Here is a 20,426-nt window from a genome sequence, read left to right on the forward strand (position 1 = left end):
CACATTTCAAGGTAAAGAGTGAACAGTATTTATTTATTTATATCTAATATTTATTTAATTGTCAAATGAATATACAAAACAAGAGTATTATACATTTCATAGTAGATTTTTTTATTTTAAAAAATCATAAAACACTGTAAATTTTATACATATGAACGTACAACACATTTCATATTAATATTCATACATTAATACAACTGACTTCTATTAGTTAATTATAATATATTACATTATATTATATTTGATCTAAGATTAAAATGGGTTGCATTTCCAGTTTCAAGAATTTTCTAGTGTGTAGTTCTGTGTTTATTAATATTTCTACATGTGTGCATGTGCAGTTAAATGTGTTTATTAAAACCATCTCGATTCTCTGCAAATGCTTTTCCTCCTGATGAATTGGTGATCTCCTTGATAAGTCATCCAGTGCGCACCTGTCAACACGCGGGAGGTTTGTTTTAATACCTTATCATTAGTAAAGTAAACTGCTCTATTACATGACTAAGGAGTAATTTGTTTCCCTCGTTATGTAAATGCTGCCTGAACATGGAGAAATGCAGTACTTTGATGAATAATGAACAGGAAATGAAATTGCATCAAAGCGATCAAGCAGACGGGAGCGCTGGAGTGGGCACATGCAAAACACTCAGGACGGCCTCCTTGCATCTCGCCTGCCCTTGTGACCCTCTGTTCACTCTGCTCTCTGACCTACATACCATTACATCACCCATGCTAGCAGAGGAGGAAATGAACAAATAAATAACTATGCCCATCGGTGAAAGAATAAAAACATGTATTTAGTGCATTCAAATTCATTTTACTTGTCAGTCAAGAATTGTAGTGACGTTTTGCCGTTTTGCAATGTTTTAGGATTTATGGAGTACATGTTGTTGTGATGAGTGGGGCGGGGCCGAGAGCCGTGGGAACGGAGCGAGGCTGGTGGAGTGATTTGGAAATGAGCTACACCTGAGCCACTCACTGGTCTCGAGTTCCACGGAGGAGATCAAAGGATACAAAAGAGGAGCTATGACAGTGAAGGACGAGAGAGGACCAGGCCTGGAGTTTATTTTGTGTTTTTGGTTTTGTTTGTGTGCGGCAGTTCTCCGTGAGGGGCTGTTGCGCTGTTTTGTGTTTATTTTATTATTAAAGTTTCATTTTAATGTTCGCCGGTTCCCGCCTCCTTCTTCCCGACATACTTACAGCGTTACAGTTGGGAAGGGTACTTTAAAATGTAATAGATTACATATTAAAAGTCACCCTATTTAAAATTGTATAAGTAGTGTAAAAATGTATTTATTAAAGTATTGTATTGTACTGATTGCATTTGATTACTTTTCTAAACTTCTAATGAATGTTTTCAACTGTTGATCATTTTCAAAGATTTAAACCATACATAAAATAATGTATTCCATGATGCAATGCGCTTGACCTGGCCTTCTATTTCCATGTGAAAAACAGGAACACTCTTCTTGGCGTTCAGTCTCAAACCCAGCTCCCCCATATGTGCGAGAATGACATCTCGATGTCGATCCGCCATCTGCTCTGATTGAGCTAAAATCAACCAATTGTCGATATAGTTCAGAATGCGGATGCCCTGCATATGGAGGGGAACCAGAGCCGCATCTACACATTTCATGAACGTGCGGGGTGAGAGTGCAAGGCCGAAGGGAAGTACTCAATATTGGTAGGCTTTGCCCCCAAAAGCGAACCTCAGAAACTTCCTGTGTTGTGGAAGGATGGATATATGGAAGTATGCGTCTTTTGTGACAAACCAGTCCTCGGATCTGATTTGAGCTACAACCTGTTTGTCAGTGAGCATTTTGAACTTCAGTGACATTACTGAGAGGTTAGATGACGTAAGTCTAAGATCGGAGGCAACCCCCCATCCTTCTTTGGAACTATGAAATACAGGCTGTAAAACCTGGACTCCCTGTCTAGAGGAGGAACCATCTCGATGGCCGCCTTCCTTAATAGGGTATTCACATCTTGTTCGATCACCAGAGCCTGCTGGGGGCCGACTGCTGTCGGTGTAACCCCATTGAATGTTGGCGGTGGATGGCTCACGATAACCTCTTTCTATTGTGTGCAGGACCCATTGAGATACATTTGGCAGTAGTTTCCACGCTGCTAACTAATGTACTAAGGGAATCAGTCTCTCGAGACTGACCTTTGGTGTAAGAGGCCCCCGAAGGGGCAGCGAGCATCTCAGCTCCGCTACGCTCACGGGCGGAAATAACTGAGAGCAGTGCTCGCTGGAAGCTGCTGCACCCTGAAACTCTGGCAGGGTTGGCAGACCCACCTCCTGAGGGCACTGAGGTGAGATGGGCACCATGTAATGAGGTGGACACCGCTCTACCCCAGTAGGGGCCGCCCTCTGTAGTCGTGACCGAGATGGGTCATGACTTCTTGGCCGTGGACCTCCCAGCCTGAAGTACGGAATAGGCTGGGAAGTCGCTGACCCAGAGCGTTGCTTCAGCCTCTGGTCCCGAAGCGGGGAACACGGGCGGCAATGCTCTGTTTGTACGCGGAGGGGGCTGCTCCCGCCCAGCAGTCCCTCCAGTACATCTAACTTCACAAGTTAAATAACTGTCATTATATTCCTCAGAATTTAATGCAGTCAAACAATCAGACAAGTAAACACGGTATGGATTGTGATACAATACACATTGAAGTGATATATTGAACTTCTCGAAGTTAGATAACGGTCATTATATTCCTCAGAATTTAAAGCAATCAAACAATCAGACAAGTAAACACGGTCTGGATTGTGAACATACACATTGAAGTGATATATAAACTTCTCAAAGTCATTAACTTTCTCAGAATTTAATGTAGTCAAACAATCAGACAAGTAAACACGGTCTAAATTGTGATAAAGTACACCCTGAAGTGATAGAACTAACTCCTTATTAAATGGAGTTTAAACAACCAGACAAGCGATCGGCAATGGAAAAATTCACATCAAAACTGAAAATGGTGTAACACACGCGTTGCCTGGACAGCGCGCGAATAGCTTAGTCACACAAACAATATTAATCCCCTTGGAGATTAAATAGCTGCTCGTTAACGCTTCCCGTATAATGTTAGGCATAACACTGTTTGTTGTATACTGTTGCCTATGCAACTTTATGTTTGTGCAACTACAAGCTCGCTGACGCCCTCCATGTCCATCTCCTCGGAGAAAGAAAGGCAGAGGGTCAAGCCCGATGCTCGGGGGGAAGATCCGAAGCTCGGGCTTTCGAACCCAGGAATCGGGCAGATCTGATGGGTAAGGTAGGAGATAAGGATGTGCCCGTCTCCATTCCCTCCATCAGATCGGTCTGTGATCCCAACGAATGCCGGCGCCACTCCGTCTCGGCGAAAGCGGGACCGGTATCGCGAGGAACGCTTGACGAAAGCTCCCTCCTCGAAGAGAGCCCAACGTGATCAAAGCGTCCGCATCGGCTGGGCAGTCGGCTCCCTCGAGAGCCGACTCAGCATGCTTCGATCGCAGGCAAACCACGCATAGACTGCGTGTATCCCCACCCGTGATGTAGCATGGGTAGGGAGGAACACACAATCTATAGCGCGATCTGGAATCACCCTTCAAAAAACGTGTGTTTGCTTTGCTCTTTGGCATTATGTTGTTTATTGGGACAGACAACAATAAATAAGACTCACAAGACAGACTTTAGACATGCACACACAGAGCGCTTGCTGAAAGACGCGAAGCTGAAGTCAGCTGCGTGGCAGGTGCCTTTATAGCTTCCTGGTCGCTACGTCACCCCGACCGTGACGTCACGCCCTTCCATTGAACAGATTGCACACAATATTCAGAGTTGATCTTGCCAAAGGCGTTTCCCCAAAGCGCTTGACGCAGCTCGAGTTCCTGAAGAGGAACTTACTTCTCCAATCTTAATACACAAAGACATTATCCTTTACAGACATAGTTTTTGAGTAAAGAAAATGGTGTACTATTCAAACAGTTATTTGTTATATATCGCGTCAATCTGAGTGGGGGAAGTGACGAGGTTTCACTTAGAGCTTGAGGATCCAATGGCATAATGAAGTTTTACTGACAAGCTCTTTTAAATACTTATCATTGGTTAAATATTTGTAAAACCCTCTGATTTAAAATAATAATAACGAATTATAATAAGAATTTTGGATATTTTTTCACGGCACATATCAGTCTGCCATACGGAAACGCCACCCCTGGAGGAGGGGGATCCGCCAAAATGAGGTGCCGGCACAAATTAAGCCCTGGAAACGCCTACCATTCCTAAGCCAATTCTACTCTAAACATCTCACTGAAATTCCATTACACTCGAAATAAAAAGCAGAGCCACAGTACTGTATTACTATTGAGTTCAGCTGCTAGAAAACAGACTTTTGAACTCTAGCCAGTTCACGCTCTACATATAGTACAGTAACATGCTAATATTACTTATGGATGAGTCAATGCATATTTGAATATGCAGTTAAATATACATTCAACCTGATGGTTATCAAACCTCCCTTTGGGATATATTCCCAATGTTTAACGGATGAGGAGCAAGAAGAGGGAACTGAGCTAAACTATGGCCCCATGGCCAATGCATTTAGCAGACGCTTTTATCCAAAGCGACTTACAGTGCATTCAGGCTATCAATTTTTACATATCATATTATATCATGTGTTCCCGGGGAATCGAACCCCCAACCTTGTGCTTGATAAAGCAGTGCTCTACCAATTGAGCTACAGGAATACAAAATGAGATGCCTTTAAAATCAAGTGATACCCAGAGAGAAAGGGAGCAAGGGAGAGCACACACAAAAGAAGGTGCAGGCACACTGACAAATGGCAGGTTTAAATTTAGAGGCAGCGCTGTGAGCCAGACCCTCAGAGCCCCCTAAGAGAGAACAGCCAGTCGGTCACCATCATTATGGAGTGAGCAAAGAAGAGGGATGGAAGGAAAGAGGAAGTCATAAAGCAGATAGAAGGAAGGAGGGGAGAAGAGACACAGAGGAAGAGACTTGTGGAGAGTCATTACGCAGCCCAGTGGCTCTGACCCGATTATTCCCAGCAGAGACCTTAGGGCCACTGCCCCCCACTGGGCCACAAACCTCAGCTGAGTGGAAAATTAGTGTGGAGCACCCCGGGAACGACCCCAACACATTGATGCATGCTGAGACACACAAACAAACACTTGCACAAAAAACATCCAGGCTGCAGCACTCATGTCCAAAATACAGAATCCAATAATCGTTACATATATAATGCTCATTTAGTTAATGCAGTGAATTAAATATTTAAATAAAGATATATAAGGTACTTTATCTCATTTTCTATTTGGAACTTTGAAATTTGATTATTCATGACAAATGAATAAGTTTGACAACAGTGCAAAGATTACATAATTTGCATTATGTAACAGTTTGGTTTATAACAAAAGACTTAAAACAGAGCCAATTCGTCAAGCCCTGAAAGATTTGTATAATTTGATATGATTGATGACTATATAAGTCAAAATCTGCTAAGGGGTAATTAAAAATAACAAATCATGTACAAATGATTGTATTTCATTATCAAACTTTGCCTTATGGTTTACTTTAAAATTTTAATTAACATTTTAATTTATGCATTTAGCAGACGCTTTTATCCAAGGCGACTAACAGTGCATTCAGGTAACATTTTTTTTACCTAACATGTGTTCCCTGGGAATCGAACCCACAACCTTGCGCTGCTAACGCAATGCTCTACCACTTGAGCCACAGGAACTCTAATATTTAATATTTCTTTATTTTTTGGAAAACAAAAGAAGACATTTTGAAGAATGCTGGAAACAAATGAAATGACAGAATTGTCATGCTTTGGGTAGACTATACCTTGAATGGTTGTTTGGAAGTGTAGTCTACAAAGATTGCCATGGTTTCTTGTACTTTTGCCCAACCCTATTTACTTCAACGCCAAATTTGCCTAAAAGCAGCAGGACCTGAGAATCTGAGCTGCATTTCTAAACACTTGCATGTGACTTGAATCCATCCGACTCCAGACTATGGCACAGCTGGAGAAATACATTACCTATCAAAGTTGCACACACCCACACAAATACCCACAATTCATCTCAATGCCATAAAAGCGTCAAGTTTTTCGTGACGCAGCAGCGCTCGGCTCTAAACTCGCATGCAATTTCAGGAGCTGTCAAAAACACCTCAGACCGGCTCCTTCATCTCATCTCCCTGCTATCCCTGTTCCTCCTGGACCAGGGGACCCATCTTACCCTGCTAATATTAAACAGATTATCAGTCTCCTCCAACACCACATCCCCTACAGATCTGATCAAACATTGCACATATTAACACCCGATCTGTCTCCTGTGCCAGCCTTCCAGCTGTCAGGATCCAGCTCAGAGGAACGTATCTCTTGCTGTTTAGATCGAGCAGACAGATCTTTTTCCTTTCAGCTGCAGGGGTCAGCTGAGTTTTCAGCAGAAAGAAATACAAAACACGGAAGACCTCTAAGAATGACTGAAAAAGACAAAGGCACAGTGGATGTGAGGACATTTAGACTCTTTGTCTTCAAAGTTATACAAAGCATTTTAAAGAGGTCACACTCAATAAGACTCCACCTAAGAAAGGAGAGTAACTTGAGAGTGTGTGTGCTATAGATAGAGCGTCTGTCCTCTATCACAAAGGGCAAACAAGCGGGTCTTCAGCCACCTGAGAGAATGATCCAACAGGTCCCGCGTGCCCAGAGGAAAAATCAATGTGCCGCTCAAATTAGAGAGAACAATCTGATCTGGTCGAACATTTCTGAAAACATTTTGCTTCTGTGCCAATGCAAGGTGAATGGCAATTACAAAGAGTTTGCTGGCTGGCATATCACGTTTCTGGTGCTGTTTGGAAAAGAGAAACACGCATGACATTTGAAACCTGTGTAAAATTAGGCTACGATGAACACAAGACTGTGTCTCATTCTGTATCCTACCTGTGCTGGTTCAAAACCGTACACCTGCTGTGATGAACGCAATGTTCTTTCCATAATTCACAGCGGTGCTTATACCCACAGCTTTATAGACCATTCAAAGACTTGGAAAATCATGAAAAGGAAATTTTCCACAAGATAAATTTAGAAGCACATTCTAACAGCACTTTTTTAGTTGCTATTTCACACTGTGAAAAGAAGTTTCTATTGTTAAAAGAGCTCAGAAAGGTTTTTATAAACCTCAAATATAGTTTTTGTAGCATAAAACTTGTGGCGAGAAGTTTGATTTACTTAAGTGATTTGGTAGGAATTATTAATTTAAATCAATAATGGATTCATTGAGTCTTTTGTGAAATATACTAACTAACTAACTAACGTTAAAGTTTGTTACACAAGATACATGTGCTTACTATTATAATTACAATAAATTATTCATAATTACATGCAAGTAACCATAAGCCAAACCCTAATCCTAACCATATAGTAAGTACATTAGTTAATAAATAGTACTCAATACTTAAATGTATAATTACACTATAACAAGGACACCTTAAAATAACGTAAAACCAAAATATTCTTATAATTTAATAACTGTTTGTTCAGTGGTGTAAATATTAGTATAATATAATATAACACATAATTAATAAAATCAATTAAAATGTGGTGTTGGTGTCACTCCAAAATGTTTTACTGACTTTGTGCTGCTAAACACCAAAAAAATGAAATTTGAATTTCTTTTCACTTCTGGAAAGCAAACAGTAATGCGGTTTGGAACGACATGATGATGAATACATAATGACAGAATTTTCATTTTTGCTTGAACTATTCCTTTAACTTACTCCACATCCATTTTCTGTCTTTTCAATCAATGCCTGCACGCTTTCTCTCTTTCTCTCTCAGGTGTGTCTATCTCCATGTCTAGTTCACGCTCTGTCACACCAGGACAGGCCACCCCGCTTGCTGTCTTCTACCCCCTCTCCCCTTTGCCTTCTCTCTCTGTGTCTCCTGCTCTTTCTCTGGTGACAGCGTGGTGACAGTGAGAGATAGGTTGAGTCGTGTAGGAGTGCCCGCTCTCTGAGAGATCTCGCTGACAGTCGTGAATGTGGCTGTAGTTCTGTCCTGATGCTTCCGTCACTTTTGGAGCATGTTCCTTTCTCTCAACCAGCTGCAAACTCCTCCTCCCGGCTCTTCAGGAGTTCAGCACCAGGGGCGACAGAGCCGGTCCTGCTCCCCAGGGGAGACGCCACTCTGCAGGGCACAGAGGGTGCCGTGGGTGTTTTGGGTCCAAAACAACTCAGGACTGACTTGACAGGCGCAGGTGGAATGCACTAAGAATAAATTGCGCCTGCTGATAGTATTGTTTATTTGCATGTGCAGTTTACATCATTTTAGAAATGCCACATGCAAAAGTGCCGTAACTACTTAGCATGTCATTGTTCAAAAAAATAAAAGCCCAGCTCTTACAAAATTTATTATGTTCTTGTGTTCAGAATTTTTATTACAATTATTATGTCAATTTGATTTCACGGTTAAAGGCAGGTGCACAGAAGTGTATGCTGCATTGAAGCTGTACATTTAATTTAATTTTTTATTTTATTTTATAAAAAAAAAAAAAAAAAAAAAAAAAAAAAAAAGAATTTATGAAAGTGAATTTGCTAGGAATGAAACCCATAATCTTGAAATTACTAGCTCCATGCTCTACTGTTTGAGTTAAAAAATTTCATTTTAAAATGTAATCAGTTTAAAATTGAGAAAAATATTTAACAATGTAAAAAAAAAAAAATAATTCTGAAAAATGCAATTTAAAAAAATCTCATGAAGAAAACGTACCTGTGGGAACTTTTTTGCAAGACGCGAAATATGTTGCGCCGTGTACGCTTTGTGACATATGAAATGTCCACTGAGCAGTGCTAAAAGAGTGTTTGTTTTTTCCCGGAACAGATGAAAGTACATATGGTATGTTTTATGTGATGTTAGTTTTGTATGTGTCAACACAGTTCTGACGTGAAATGTCCATTGAGTGGCGCTATAAATAATATTCTGTGATGCTCAGACGTACCATCTGCACTACACCTAAACCTACCCGAAAGTATGAACAAAAGCGAATGTGACGTAAAACTGCATGCCATTTTAGCTTGTTTTTTGATGTGTCATCTTTGAGCTCTTGAGTCTTTTAGCGTTTATTTCTGTTGGAAACTGCAGTGATATGTACTTATTGGTACATAGTAAGTACATATCTACAGGGAAAAATTACCTACAAGGACTTTTTTGTCATGAGATCAGGTTGTAAAAATCATTACGTTTTTTGTAATATAAGTATTATTGTTAAAGGTTTTAACCTGTTTCCTGATTTTGAAAAAATAAAATAATAATAATAAAAAAACGAAACAAAAAACCCTAGTAACTTGTGGATGCAATCTGTAAAGTTTGTTCCTGAAGGACACGATGGCCATTACAGTTATAAACAATGATCTCATCTCTCATAAAGCCTCAGTAACAAGCTGTCAAAGATACTGATGGATAGAGACATATTGATATTCTTGATATGCCCTAAAATAATATCCATCTCATACCCATCCTAATAAAGATACATAAAGATATTATAATGGAGTGTGAATTTGCATCTCTGTCAATCTGCTCCAATCTCAGCCTGTCAGCCTTCTTCGAAAAGAGAGACGGAAATCTGACAGCCTTATTTTCCCTGTCTTAATTATGATTTACAGCCTATCCGTCTCCACACCATTCCAAAGCATCACAACCGCTGCTCATTTACAACCTATGCAAAATTCTGGCAATGTTTCCAAGACATTTGTAAAGAAGTCAGGTGAGTTATTCATTGCAGCCCTCGGGAACTAGTGCGGTCGTCAAGGATGGATGTAATGTTGTTAAACTGTGGTGAAGACGTTTTCCACTCAATCTGTGATTTTAAAATTAAATGAATACTATAGACTCCACAGATTGACAGAATGCAAACATCCTTCATTCACAAAATACTATGCTGATTGCAACAGCATTTTCTCACTTATTTATTTATTTTACTTGTTCCCTAATTCAATTTTTATAACAAAATAAGTATAAATATGTATTCATTTTGTTTGGGTCTAGAATATACAACAATACTAATGGTCTTTTCTCACATTAAAAAAGCCTCCCTCTTCTCTCATAAAGACGATAAAAAATGATCCTCTCCAAGTCAAAGGGGCAGAGAGGGTTCAGATGGGAAAAAATGAAAGCCTTAACAAGTAAACAAACCGCTTTATAAATTACACATCTGAACATTTAAACTTGGGCAGCGCCCTCCCCTTCTCCTAGAGTTATTGATTTTTGCCTCTCTGGTCCTGTTTTCCAAGACTAACATACTCTTCTGGAGATCTTCTGGGTAAACAGAAGTCTGAAGCAGGGGGCTTTGCTCCTGTGCTGATAGTGAGAGGGAAGGTTATCTGAAGGTTGATTGGAAACAACAAACTTGCAAAGAGGCTCTTAAACTAAACAGCATCTCACAGATATTTGTCTTTTCTCCCATGCTATCCAATCAGCCTTGTAAGTCAATTTCTTTGTATGTTTTAATGCCCATTGCATTTAAACTTTCTATGAATCAAGATTAAGGATTAGTTTACACTGTTCACCAGTGGTAAAAGAGTCTAAAAACTGAAGGTCAGAGCCAAGCATCCTGAGACTGAGTTAATGCATTGTTAATTTAGTGATATACAATCTTCCCAAGTGGATTATACACACATACACAAACACGCGCACACACACACACACACACACACACACACACACACACACACACACACACACACACACACACACACACACACACACACACACTCTCTCTCTCTCTCTCTCAAATAGACCCCCTGACCCTTAACCCCTCTGCTCCATTTTCTCCATGATCAATAGCAGTGCGAGCAAATAAGCCCAGCCATCCATCCATCCCTTCTGCGTGTTGTTTTCCTTCTCTCTCTAGTGATTGTGTGGAATTCTGTTGACTTTTGCATCCCTCTTGAGGACTGGAGTGATCTGTCTCATCACAGAGTCCTGTTCTCCAGAAGTCTAGATTATTATATTTATGCTCTGCTGACCAACATATTGACCTCACTTAACACAAAACAGCCCTCTGAAACTCTGTTGCATTGTGCCATTAGACTGTGTCATGCTATTTGATGTGTCGGCAGAGTCATGAGAGAAACAGATACAGGAAAAAGAGCTAACGACTTCCTTGAGTGATCTGAACAAACCTCTAACCCTGGTGTTAAACTGGTGCCTCAGAGGTTTTGTTACAGACATGAATGATACCTAACATTTCCTGTTTCTGAGCCATCATACTTGAATTTTGTTCATTAACACAATTAAGGTTTTTTTGTTTTTGTTTTTGTTTTTTACCAAAAATGCACAAAAACTTGTATTTCTTTCTATATAAATAGCCAGATATTCCTCTTCATGTTCCTCTAGAGAAATCTATGGGTAACTATGGTAACTGGGATTTTCTCCGCAGAGGAAGAGTAACTGTATGAGTTAGCAGAGGCAGTTTGACGGTCTAGTAAGATGAGCAAAATTAGGCAATTATTAATAACTGCAGTTCTTATTGAAACATTTATAAATTCATATTTTTCTTTATTTTTGAGAAAGATAAACATGTATAGTGATGAAAGTCAAAATATTACTTTTCACAAATGTACGTATATTTTCTGGTTATTCCACTATTTTGTAGAAAGGAGTCAAAATTTTAACCTGAGATTTGGAGCCAATTTACAGGGATGTAACAAATGTTTTTGTAAGGGATGTTTGCATGCCAAAAAGTCAAAAAGTATTAAAGATTTATTTCATATTATTTCATATTCTGGTTTTTAACAAACTGTCCTTTTGGTATATTTGTTTTAAAGTACCTTAATGGTTCAATCCTAGAGATATGGTGATCTTAATGCAGCTCCTTGAGTAAATTGGCAAATTGTACATGTGTTCAGTGGACAAAAACCAAAAGTCGGTCATTTCGCATACAGCTGATACTTTTTTATTTATTTTAAAGAGGAATATCTGAAGAGCAAATAATGTTGAAACTAGAAATGTATCTCGTGATTTTCTATCAACACAATTGCATAGAACATACCTGTTTTAGTGCCATAAATATTATGAATTTCATGCCTGTAACTTTAAAAGTATTCAAGATATTTTAATATCCTTAGATTCTCATTCATAATGAACTGTCCTTTTGAAATCTTAATTTTCAAGGCCCCATATAGTTCATTTCCATAGATATGGGGATTTCAAAGCAGCTCTATATTCAAATTGTATAATTTTTACCCATTTTAAATGTAATATTTTGGCTTTCATCACTATGTGTGTTTGTCTTTCTACCAAAAGAAAAAAGAAAAACTATAGAATAGAATGAACCTTAGACAGAGAGAGAGACGGACAGACAAATCCCTCAAACTCTCTGAAATGAAGAGGGAGAGAAGTGTAGTCCATCTGATCTCTGCACTTCTCTATTGATCTGTTTACAGTGTCTTTCATTTCTCATTAAAATGACAACCATACAGTTGCTGTATGACAGAGAATCTCTTTGTTTCATATCAGTGTTAAGGTATGCTGCTTTAAGCATCATTACCTATGAAAAACAGGTAGATTACAGCAGACAAATAACGGGAGCACTGGCAGAGTCATGCTTGGCGTGAGAGAGCCCTCTCCGGACAGGACTCGAGTTACAAGGATCCTGGTTAAGTATGCAGGGGAGGAGAGGATGGGAAAGGTAAACTCCAGGGCAATCAATCAGCCGGGGACCCAGGGAGGCCAGGTCGGATTGCATGACTCCATCAGAGAGTGGTGCTGTTCACTTTCTCTGGGCATGAGGCCATGGGAGAGGAGAGAGAGAATGAGAGAGTGCTAGGAGAAAGTAATGAAAAACACAGAAGGGATAAATAGAATGGGGATATGAAAAATGCAGAGACAAAAGAGTCCAAAATAAGAAGCGACACAGAGCCTGAATGGAAGCGAGGGTTGGCCTCTGCGGATGCAGCCATACTGGTTGTGTTGCCAACTAACATAAAGACCTCCTGCGAATGCTGGCCCTTCTACCACCTGAGGCTAAACAACAAACTGCTGCTGTTTTTATTAGCATTGTGTCCCATCTACACTTGACACTGTTTCTGCTGCCAGAGGACAGAGAGAATTGACAGAGTGAAGGAGAGAAAGAGGCAGCTCTCTCTCTAGCTGCACAGTTTTCAGTCACAAATGACCTCCTTCCTTCATGGGCAGTCATGGCAAGTTGATCAACCTGCTCCTGCAGTGTGAATACTGGACTCAATACAAAACTAATAACATTATTCTCAGCGGCAAAATAAATAAATAAATAAAAAATGTAACAAATAGGACAAAATTCTAATTTTATAAAAACACAATCTAATTCACAGCAACGCTACACATCTGCCTTCAACCGCACTTGAATCAACAGGTCAGTCTGTGAAGTTTATATCCTCTATTGGTCTTATGTCTTGTGAATTCACAAGTCAAAGGTGTTTAAGATTTTTGAATGTGATTTGTATTTAGTATTTAAATATTAAAAACAATTGTGGGCCAATTAAAAAGTGAGTTGAAAAAAATTATGATCTAAATAAAAATAAATTAATAAATGAAACCTAAGTGGCAACATGAATATACAGCTAAATAAATATTTAAAGGGCTAATAAATAATATATCAATTATATGACTTAAATATGATTAAAAATACTGCTAAATAAGTTGATAAAATTGGTAAAGAGCTAAAATAATGAAATCATTAATAAAAATACAAATGTGATGTGATACATTAAATATAATGGACAAAATAAATTACCAAACTAATAGCTCAAATTGCCAATTAGCTAAATAAATAGCTAAATGTCAAAAATGACTAAAAGGATAAATAAATGGTTAAAATGACTGAACGAATATTATATGATTCAAATATAATGATCAATTAAAAAAAAGCTAAATAATTAAAATTGCTAAATGGCTAAATATAAATAAATAAATAAATAAATAACAGAACATGCTCATTTTTACTACAAGATGTACAACGTGTCTCAATTCACCTGTACACATCCTTTAAACATGGTCTGGATCAGGAAGTGCTCTAGAGCTGACAAAGCTCAAGCTAGCAACAAAGTTTAAGACCGAACCTATCAAACATCTCAGGAGGAAATGATACACGCACAGGCCATTTGAGCACCTGTCTCAATGTCCAGCACTAATGCAGCTCTCGCTTTTACAAAAGCAAGAACGAGAGAGAACGGGAGGGCGAGAGACAGATGAGTGTGAGATTTTAAGCATGCCTGACCTTGAGCAGCCATGTGGCAAACGCCATGCCCATGGCCCCTGTTGCGTCTAGAGCACTCAAAAGCCCTGGGAGAGACAGAGAGATAGGCCCTGAATCTCTACACATCTCTTTACTTTCCTCACTCTCCCTCTCTTTCTCCTGCACTTAAGAGTGTAACGTTGCCTTTGGTCTGAAATACTGCCAATGTCTGCTAGACCCTCTCTGGCCCTGTCACTCCTTAGTGGCACAGGTGATGTGTGCATGTGTGTGTAAAGTGTTTTAAGACCTAGACGTCACTGAATATGGAGCTGCTATGATGTGAGAAAGCTTGAGCTCACCATGCCGCACACACACACTCCTCTGGGGTCCTCAAAAGAGGACAAGAATCCAATTTTCAATTTACAGTGGAGTGGGAAATGTGGCCATCCCTTGAGGGCCTGAAGCATCCATCACCCTCACTTTCTACACAGTGGGTGGAAAGGTGGCCGTGTACGAGTATTTGTGTTTACGTGTTTCCATGTGTGTGCACATGTCTGAGAACCATTAGTGGGAAAAATGTGAGGCGGTGAAGAGAGCTGTTCCTTACACAGTTGCTTAAATGTGACTTACTTGAATTATTCTAAATGAAAACATAACACCCCACATGCCTCTTGGATAATCCACCCAAAAATTTTAGTCGTGTCATACCATATCTGTATACTGTACATTACAGTTTTAGTAAATAATGATATATTTAACTTTTTTTTTTGGGGGGGGGGGGTGCTATCCCTTTAAACAACATCTAGTACACATACTGTACATCCTTTATATGATCCTCAAGAGCTTGTCAGTGCAGGAGGGTTGTACTTACATGCTATGAAGCACACACCAGCCGCAGTGAGGATCTCCAGATCCCAGACACTCTTTACAGGATGAGTACTGCTCGCAGGCCTCCACTGGGACACGGGTCAGCTGCAAACAGAGAAACAGAGTTAGACTATATGTGGAGTGAGACTTTGATTCATTTATGTCTCTCTTAAGGTGTGTTCACATTGACTACAACATTGGAGGCAGACAAAAGGACCTCATCTCAACTGTGCCTTATCGTAAAGGTTCATATTGTCAAATTGAAGCATTGAAAAGGCTCTTGCAGCAAGGCTCACTGCTACCAGGTGGCTTTAGAAAAACAGCAATGGTCAGTATTATGTATTTAAAGTAATATCAGAAGAATAATGTCAAAGTCGTTTATGTGTGCCAAACTATTAGCTGTCAGCTGGTGGCGCTATAACTACAACTGAATATCTTCAAGCCAGGACTTTGATCAAACATGAAGTTTGGTGTAGATTGAACATGGTACATTTGAGTTAGTGTAAAACATGACAAATCCTGTTGCCAACAGGTGGCGCTACATGATTATATGATTATGGCTGAGTTTCAAAAACTTCCTTTTCCATGGTGAAACATCAAACTTTGTCAGGCCTCCAAGACTACACCCTTTAACAAAAACGCAAGATCATCACAATTGAACATTGCAAAGGCCTTAAGAGTAGACTGAACAAATATAAGGCCCTATCATACACCCGGCGCAATGCGACGCAAGGCTTTAATTTTGCACACGAGCAGATTGGTTTCTTCGCTTGAGAAGTGTTCAGCTTTTCCGCCAACAAATTCCACCATGTAAACAGCGATCTGCCATGGTGCGAGCGCATCTCGCTCTTAAAGGGAATGGGAGATGAAACTCTGATTGGTTTCTTGAACGTTACACCCATTACTTTTTAAGAGAATAGGGACAATGCATTCCAAAAACACGGACCGTTTTTTCATCATTAAAATAGCAAAAGTGGACGCCCTGAGTGCACCTGCACCATGCGCTTTACACTTTGCGTTTAGATTGTTGAAATAAGGCCCATAATGTTGATGTTATTAAATCTCTAGGAGGAATTCATTAAAGTATAAAGCATGCCACTTTCTGTTGCCAGCAGGTGGTGCAATGACTATAACTGAATATGGCAATGAGCATGTGTTCAGGACAGAAATCTTATCATATGTGAAGTTTGGGGCAGATCGAACATTGTATTCCTGAATTATAACAACTTCCTTTTTCATGGTGAAACAACAAAGTTTGTCAGGCCGTCACTGACACACCCTTTAGAGAAATCTCAAGATCTTCACAATTTAATGTCACAAAGTGCTTTAGATTACACGGACCAAATTTGGTGTTGATCTGTTTAAATCTTTAGGACAAAACTTGCACAAAACTTGCTGAGAAAATTGAAAATAACAGAATTCCTGTTGGTTTTTGGACTTCGTACTGGGAGACTTTTTTTTATAGGTATTGGTGTGTTTTCTTGTGTCTGCCAAATTTCGTAGATGTATGTGAAAAATAACTTGAGGGGCCCTTCTGAAATTTTAAAGGTGGCACTACTGAGCCATTTTGCCACACCCACTTCTGAAACCCATATCAGATGCATTCACCACTTCTTGCGTGGGTGCAAAATTTCATGAGTTTGAGCATGTTTAGGCCCTCAAAAATGTGATTCATTTTAGAGAAGAAGAAGTAACTAAACAATTCCAATAGGGTCCTCAAACCTATCGGTGCTTGGGCCCTAATTAACACTTTCCAGGTGTGCAATGATATCTGTAAATAGAATGGCATTCCTCATTGTTTTAATTCAATGATATAAAAATAATCATCTGCTGGGTAATAGTTTGTACATAAACTCAAACAGAATGCAAAGAGACTTGCAGAGAGGCTCAGGAGAACACACATGTGTACATCTGCTAAATGTGTCATTTCGTCACACACAGCAGGATAAAGATCTGCCGAGAGAGCTCATCCTGGGATGTCAACTCCAGCTAGTGCATCTTACTGTTTCAGCCAATTAGCACTTGAGAGAAAGAGAGGCGCTGTGGAGCTGATGGGAAACAAACCAAACAGAGCCTAACCAAAGATGTAAGAGTTGGGAAAGCGAGGACCCTCTGCCATTCCTGTCTCCATGGATACGTTCCGGAGCCCTAAGTTTTTTTTGCTTTGATTGATGACTTGTCACAGGTGGATGACTACTGTCAATCACAGCCAGAGCGGTCAGGCAGGACGAATGACAGACGACATCATTACTGGCCTCACCACAGTGGTGTTTTTATTTTTTAAGAAAGAAATGAGCCTTTTTTTCCATTTCAGTCAGGAACGAGAGTGAAATGGTGTTTTAAGATTGAGAAGATTTTACTATAACATTTATATAAGAGCAGAGTGACCGGTCGCAGTGAATCACGGCTCATATTTACTTCGCTCTTGTTCTGTTGTCAGCACTCATCCATCAGCGTGTTTACTGCTTGCTGTGTTTTGAAGTTCTGTCAAACTCTTTCTCTTTCTGGAACATTCTTACAGATATCTCAGCGACATTTATGTGAATAATTTGGACACATGACACAAACTATACAGAGTTCAAAACAATGCAGAAAAACTAAATCAAGAATGTCATGACACCCATTCATGTGGTAAACTTTTTGCGAGGGGATGCGAGGTCATTTCAGCATTCATGGAGTTATTTTATTGTCAGTATTTTCTCAAACTATCCAGGAGATAATTCTAGACTGAATTATCTACTGCTATTTTATAGAGGCACCTGATATGATTAAATACTCCAACCCAAATTGACATCTTGAAAGTGTACAAGGAGAACAAATCATTCTGAAAATCTCTTTTGGCCACTGCTAAATGCCTTAGAGCTACTATTGGCCACTAATGACAAATTAGGTATTAGGCACAATGGAAATGAATAACATGAATAAAATTACATGACGGGCCATCACGGAGACTGGGAGCTTGTAAGAAAATACGTAGGAGAAAAAAATAAAAGCTTACTGGGTTCATAGTCAAAATGTGCAATTTTGGAACAATCTCATATGATTTTGCAAGTACAGGCAAACGTTTTGTATTAATGGGCAATAGAATTAACTGAAGGACAAGTTTTTAACTGAAAGGTACAAGTTGAATGTAAATGTTTACAATCAGAGAAACATTGACTAATTCTACAACAAGAGCGTGAACACATTAAGAGTTAAATTGCTTATCATAGCTCTGCAAATAAAGTCTTGGCCTTTTCACACATTTTGTGAAAGATAAGATGCAAAATATCTGTCACTAGGCTCCGCTTTCTAAAAGCACATCCATTTAAACCGTATCTAATATCGGCCTCTGATTTCTCCATCCTAAGGCTCTTACAGTAACATTTTGACCTGGGATTTACAGAAAATATCGAAGACTTTTCTAAGAAAATGTGAGCAAGAAGAAAAAAGCAGTTCTCTGAATGGCTTTAAAGGGATAGCTACATTTACAGCTATTAGAGAAAGAGAAAGCAATAGGTGAAAAAGAGAGACCTAGAGGTTGCGACTGAAAGAGGGCATCCTTCGGAAGAGTGCTCCAGATGGCATGATCTCACGGCCGTGTGCGAGTCTGAGGTTCTAAATCCAAGAGAATAGTCATTCCTCTCTTGTCACGCACACATGATGCCTGTCAGCTGGTCTTGGTGCCGCCACAAAGCCCCCCGTTTATCCCCGACTGCACACCTGAATTCTCTTCCTCCATTTCACAGCTATGAAGAGGTAAATTATCAGGCATTGTGATAGAGCGCCTGCCTTGGCATAGGGGGCCTGAGAGACTGCAGGTTAGGCCTTAGTGAGCAGAGAGGAAGATTGACTCTCATTACCTTTAGAAAATGATAAGGGTTTAGGAGCCGCCCGTGAAATTCTCCCCCCGATACGACAGGTTTTCTTACTATTTATGAAAGAGCTTGTCGCGCTTTTGGAAAGGTCTGTGTCTTGCTCTGTGTGTGTGTGTTCACAGACTGTGAGGAGCTTTCACAATCATCAGATCTGTATGCAACACATGACTGATAAAAAAAAAATCTGAAATGAATAAGACCAACCGACAGATGAAATATATAATCTCATGTGCGAGTACAGATGTGTGTGCGTGTTCATACTTCCTCCATTCAGCTAGGCATAAACCCTATCATCATATGATGTGAAAAACAGCCTATTTTTAGGGCAAAAGCAGAGCCATCTGTCTGCACACCTCTCTTTTAATAATAATACTGATAATATGAGATTTTCACATTTTCGGAAGAATATTAGAGTGGTGCCTGCCCATGCAAAACCCACTGCTATAATGCTATGATGCTTGACAGGGTATTGCAATGCCCTGCTAGGTTGCTAGGTTAGGCTGGATCGTTTTTTTGGCCCAATTCGAGACTCAACCCCTCAAGTCAAAATTTATATTCACATCTCTAGATTGTGCTCAAATCATTAACCTTAAAGGTCAGGTGTGTCATTTCTGTGCCAACAGATTCACCAAACACAAAGGCAAAAATAATGACTGCATTCAAACAGGTTTTTCAAACACCCAACTTTGTGAAAGTATTTAAACAGATGAAATCAGTTCTTACTGTACATTAAATATATTATGAACAACAACACAGTGATGATAATTGTTAATAACAACTTGAAATAAATGGTTAATAATAACAACAACAACTGAAAATAAATGTTTAATAATTACCATCATCTTAATGATGTGTTATTTTAGTAGAACCAGTGTTAACTGATTCACAAACGAATGATTCATTTAAACCAGTCCTTTTAATGAATCATTATAAAGTCATGTGTTAAACAAAAACTGAAACTGCAAAGTTTGGGCCCAGCTGTTAATCATTATATATATTATAATGTTTTGTAAAAGTAGAAGGTTCTCTATATAATTTATTAGCTGAGAGTATAACCAGAATAGACAATGTAACTATAAGAGATATATCCAAATGAATCGAATTGAATCAAAATTTTAAATTGAATCAAAAATCTACGTAATCAGATCAAAAAACAGAATTAAATCAGGAATGGCATCATCATCCTAGGTAGCATATATTCCACGCACTTCCTGTGAGATGCAGCAAGTGAGTCTATGAATAGTGCACTCCGCTGGTGTAGAGAGGATGTGCGCTCTCTACCGTCGCTAACGCATGACTGTGAATTCTGCACCGTGTCTCAGCGGCCCAGAACAGAACGTGCTTTAACACACTCCCCACGGCGATAGAGAGAGACGGAGACAACAGAAAAAGGAAGAAGACAAATGTATCCAGAAAGAGGACTTCCCGCTGCCCTTCCAAGCTGGAAAAGGAGTGGTGCCGACTCAGGAATCTCATTATGTTGTAAA

At 39.5% G+C, this 20,426-nt stretch overlaps 1 protein-coding gene across 9 annotated transcripts in view; it reads right to left on the minus strand.

The window, feature by feature from the left end:
* plxna4 (plexin A4) overlaps positions 1-20,426 on the minus strand; it is a 229,723-nt gene that overhangs the window by 58,691 nt on the left and 150,606 nt on the right. For all 9 annotated transcript variants that reach the window (XM_059511099.1, XM_059511104.1, XM_059511102.1 and 6 more), the window contains one exon: positions 15,087-15,187. In XM_059511099.1, the coding sequence (XP_059367082.1) occupies positions 15,087-15,187 (101 nt within the window). The remainder of the gene's footprint in view (positions 1-15,086; positions 15,188-20,426) is intronic.

This window comes from Carassius carassius, chromosome 26 (assembly GCF_963082965.1).
Source record: "Carassius carassius chromosome 26, fCarCar2.1, whole genome shotgun sequence".
In the NCBI taxonomy this organism is placed as follows: domain Eukaryota; kingdom Metazoa; phylum Chordata; class Actinopteri; order Cypriniformes; family Cyprinidae; genus Carassius; species Carassius carassius.